This window comes from Apis dorsata, unplaced genomic scaffold (assembly GCF_000469605.1).
Source record: "Apis dorsata unplaced genomic scaffold, Apis dorsata 1.3 scaffold_249, whole genome shotgun sequence".
Lineage (NCBI taxonomy): Eukaryota > Metazoa > Arthropoda > Insecta > Hymenoptera > Apidae > Apis > Apis dorsata.
Genome location: NW_006263528.1, coordinates 337,264 through 341,682, shown reverse-complemented (window position 1 = coordinate 341,682; position 4,419 = coordinate 337,264). Strand labels below are relative to the sequence as shown.

The 4,419-nt window shown below is 21.3% G+C and overlaps 3 protein-coding genes across 4 annotated transcripts in view; 2 read left to right on the top strand and 1 right to left on the bottom strand.

The window, feature by feature from the left end:
* Nucleotides 1-1,493, top strand: part of LOC102678900 (proteasome subunit alpha type-1-like) — a 19,060-nt gene extending 17,567 nt beyond the window's left edge. Inside the window, exons 3-6 of the mRNA XM_006616106.2 lie at nt 273-524; nt 683-842; nt 920-1,129; nt 1,226-1,493. Of these exons, the coding sequence (XP_006616169.1) occupies nt 273-524; nt 683-842; nt 920-1,129; nt 1,226-1,429 (826 nt within the window). The 3' untranslated portion in view covers nt 1,430-1,493. The remainder of the gene's footprint in view (nt 1-272; nt 525-682; nt 843-919; nt 1,130-1,225) is intronic.
* On the bottom strand, nt 1,426-3,791 carry LOC102679202 (lipoyl synthase, mitochondrial). Of its 2 annotated transcripts, none has more exons than XM_006616109.2 (6): nt 3,385-3,791; nt 3,004-3,309; nt 2,590-2,746; nt 2,452-2,509; nt 2,164-2,319; nt 1,426-2,095 (listed from the first exon to the last, which is right to left on the bottom strand). In XM_006616109.2, the coding sequence occupies exons 1-6, from the start codon at nt 3,448-3,450 to the stop codon at nt 1,735-1,737; spliced, it is 1,104 nt and encodes a 367-aa protein (XP_006616172.1). In that variant the 5' UTR covers nt 3,451-3,791; the 3' UTR covers nt 1,426-1,734. The 2 variants fall into 2 exon arrangements, with proteins under 2 accessions (XP_006616172.1, XP_006616173.1); XM_006616110.2 differs by having other exon boundaries at nt 3,004-3,306; nt 3,385-3,712.
* A 217-nt stretch (nt 3,792-4,008) lies between these two features.
* Nucleotides 4,009-4,419, top strand: part of LOC102679417 (sterol regulatory element-binding protein 1) — a 5,592-nt gene continuing 5,181 nt past the window's right edge. Inside the window, exon 1 of the mRNA XM_006616111.2 lies at nt 4,009-4,299. Coding sequence (XP_006616174.1) covers nt 4,200-4,299 — 100 coding nt within the window. The 5' untranslated portion in view covers nt 4,009-4,199. The remainder of the gene's footprint in view (nt 4,300-4,419) is intronic.

Here is a 4,419-nt window from a genome sequence, read left to right as displayed (position 1 = left end):
ATGGTTTGTATTTTATATAATTATTTATGATTAAACATAATAATAAAATATATCGCTTTATTATAATATTTATAAAGAATTTGTAAAATATAATTATTTTATAAATTATAAATAAATTTATAAAATAATAATAATATATTAATGTTAATAATATATTACATGTAATTATAAAATATATGACATATTGATTTTTTTTACTTTAAAAATATATTATTATAACTAATAGAACCTATTTAATTTAAAGAAATTTATTATATTTTATATATTTTTCAGTTTCGTAATCAATATGATAGTGATGTCACAATTTGGAGTCCACAAGGACGTTTACATCAAGTAGAATATGCAATGGAAGCTGTAAAATTAGGATCAGCCACTGTAGGACTTAAAAATAAAACTCATGCAGTCCTTATTGCACTCAAAAGAGCTTCTTCAGAATTATCTGCTCATCAGAAAAAAATTTTCCCTATAGATAAACATATGGGAATTTCTATTTCAGGTTTAACAGCTGATGCTAGAATGTTAAGGTATGTTGTATATTGACAATGACAAAATATTGATTATTTTATATATTATATTATTTTATATCTTGTTAAAAATATATTATTTTATATCTTGTTAAAAATACAATTATTGCAAAATCTTTAATAAATTATCAATAAAAAATTTATTTATCTATTTATAGTCGATATATGAGAACTGAATGTTTAAATTATAAATATTCTCATGATGATCTATTACCCGTGAGTCGTTTACTTGCATCTTTGGGAAATAAATTACAAACATGTACTCAAAGATATGATAAAAGACCATATGGTGTAGGTTTACTTATTGCAGGATATGATGTAAGTAGTTATGAAATATTAAATATTATTTATTGAAGAATAAACTAATATTAAAATATTATAAATTTTTTTTAAAGGATCAAGGACCACATATTTATCAAACATGTCCTTCATCAAATTATTTTGATTGTAAAGCAATGGCTATTGGTGCACGTTCTCAAAGTGCTCGTACATATTTAGAAAAACATCTTAATGAACTTCTATCATGTGATCTGGATGAATTAATAAAACATGGCCTTTGTGCATTAAGAGATACATTGCCAAATGAGGTTGATTTATCAGTGAAGGTAATAAATGTACTTTTCTACAATATATTAAATAAAATTAATATATAAAAATAAAATTAATATATGAATATAATAAGAATAATTATTATATTACAGAATGTATCTATTGCAATAGTAGGAAAAGGTACAGATTTCAAAATATTTAATGAAGATGAAATTTCTGTTTATTTATCTCAAATTGAAGATGATAAACGTAATAAACCTGAACCAGATGTAGAAGATTCTAAACCTCCACAACCTCCATCTTCTGATGAAAATCCACAAGACCCACAAGTTACAGTTGCAATGGATACAGATTAAAAATAATGTAATATATTTTATAATATATTTTCTGTATACATTCAAAATGAACATTTGTATTTTATGTTTGTATTTTTCCTACCATTATATTCAATACAATAATAGAATATCATAGATTATGAAAATTTTGTTAATTTTCAATATACTACATTTTATATATAATATAATTACAAGTATTTCTATTAACTTAATGCACAAATTTACAATAATTTATATTATAATATATATGAATTTTGTATTATATAATATAAAATTCATATAAATAATTATGAATATTCCAATAATTATAATTAAAAGAAATATATTTATTGATTTTCAGCCTGTTTATTTCTACGTCTTTTTAATATATTTGTTAAAAAAAATTCTCCAGCTTTATATGATGAACGTACTAATGGACCACTTGCAGTATATAAAAATCCTAATTCATTTCCTATATTTTCCCATTTTTTAAATTTTTCAGGTGTAACATACTCAATAACTTTTAAATGTCTTTTTGTAGGTTGCATATATTGTCCGAGTGTTAAAGCATCTACACCAATTTCTCTTAAATTTTTCATTGTTTGTTCAATTTCTTCATCAGTTTCACCTAATCCTAACATTATTGATGATTTTGTAATTAATTCTGGATTACATTTTTTTGCTATTTTTAAAACCTTCAGTGATTGCCTAAACAATATATAAAAAAGTATGTATATAAATTTTAATTAAAAAAATAAATATAGAATATAATTCACCTATATTCAGCTCGTCTATCTCTAACAAATGGAGTTAAACGTTCAACAGTTTCAATATTATGAGCAAACACATCAAGATTAGAATTAACAATTATTTCAATACAATCTTTATTTCCTCTAAAATCTGGTACCAAACATTCTACTAAAATATTAGTTCTGCAAAAATATATAAGATATATACAAGAAATCTTTATTCTATATGTAAGTAATGAATTATAATAATATATATAATATATATAATAATATATATAATAATAAGAAATATAAAAATGAAGTGATTTTATATACCTTTTTTTAATTTCTTTCACTGTTTCTGCAATATGATTAGCTCCACCATCATTTAAATCTATTACAATATATAATTTTAATATAAAATGCATAAAAATTTTAATATATACATAAATTAAAAATAAAAAAAGACCTAACCATCTCTGTCTACTGATGTTAATACAACATAATCCAAACCCCAATCTGTTATTGCAATTGCTGTATTTATTGGTTCTTCTGGATTTAAGGGTAATGGTGTACGTGATGTTTTTACAGAACAGAAACGACAACCACGGGTACATGTATCGCCCATTAACTATATTAAATTATTTTTCATATATTATATTTTTATAATATAATTAATTAATTTTTTTAGATTGTTATCAAAAAATTATAATTTAAATAAAAAAATGAAATTATTTAAGTATATAATAAAATACTTTATATAATAAATTCATTCATATAATTTGTTTATTTTCAATTTTAATATTAAATATTACTAGAAAGCATATTTTTAATTATTTTGGAATAAAAATATAAAGTAATGAGATATTTTAAATTAATAATACAAACCATAATAGTAGCAGTTGCTGTTCCATGTGTACCACCTCCCCAACACTCCCCAATATTAGGACATCGTGCTTCTTCACATACAGTGCTTAATTGTAATTGTCTTAATTGTGATTTTATTCTATTATAACTTTTACCTATAGGTATTTCTGTTTTAAGCCAAGGTGGTAATCTTAAACGGGATTTGTCTCCCTTTTCTAATTTTAATTTTCCATCATATTGTTTATAAGTATCAGCAATAAAATGTTCTAAGTCAGGTCCATCTTTCAATTTTTGAGAAAAAATTTTTTTTTTTATGTAATGCAACTGCTTTAATATAAACAAAATTAATATATAATAAAGAACACTAAATAGTTTTATATTTAGATATAATTTAATATGTACCGTTGAATGAAAATTACAAATAGTACATATTTTTGTGCGATTTGACTTATGAAAAGCTTGAAACATGATTATTTATAAAGAACATTCAAATAACCTCTTAAGAATAAAAAAAACAGTTCAACAAAATATTATTAAATATGATAATAAGTATATAATATTACAAATAACAAGCTTTTGTAATTTACTTGAATTTATAATTTTCTTATATATAGTTTTGAGATATAAAATATATTAAATATCTCAAAAATTATTTATTTATGACGTACTTATACATAATTAAAAATTTAAGATATGATTTTAACACAGAAACAATATAACTAAATATTCGTCTATCAAATTATAATAAAAAATCTTAATAAACAATTTCATATTTATATTTTGTTTAAGTTTAATTTACATATGACATTTTTTATAAAATTTATAATAAAATTTATAAATTTTTGTTTGTATATTTGCAAATTTTATTAAAATTATTTTTCTTATTTTATTTTTAATGACATAATAATTTATAGAACTATTATTATATAGAAATGTTTCATATTGCATTTTATAATAAAATTTAATAAAATTAATAATATCATTTTTTCATAAAAACCCATCCATATGCACTCGACCATATATAAATTTTGTTAGTTTAGCAACACATATTGACGTAATATCATCCGATCTTTAGAGCTTCTATGATTGGATGCAGTAAAGGTCGGGTGAGCGTTCGTAATTTGTTAGTTATTACGTTTTATATATCAGTGGTTCGTTTTGTTTTAATTCTTGCATTTATTTAATGAAAATAAATATTTGACAAACAATACATTATAATGGCAGATCCTGGAGGATGGTCTACAACACAAGAAAATGATTTTTCTAATTTTCAATCAAATGATAGCTTCAATTTAAATGAAGTAACTGGTATTGATGGTATGTAATATTCAATCTTTGTCAAATTAAATTGTATTATTTTGTTTTTAGTAAACATAATGAAATAATAATTTTTTATTTTTTTTATTGTATTTTTTTCTATATTTTATTTGTTTCATC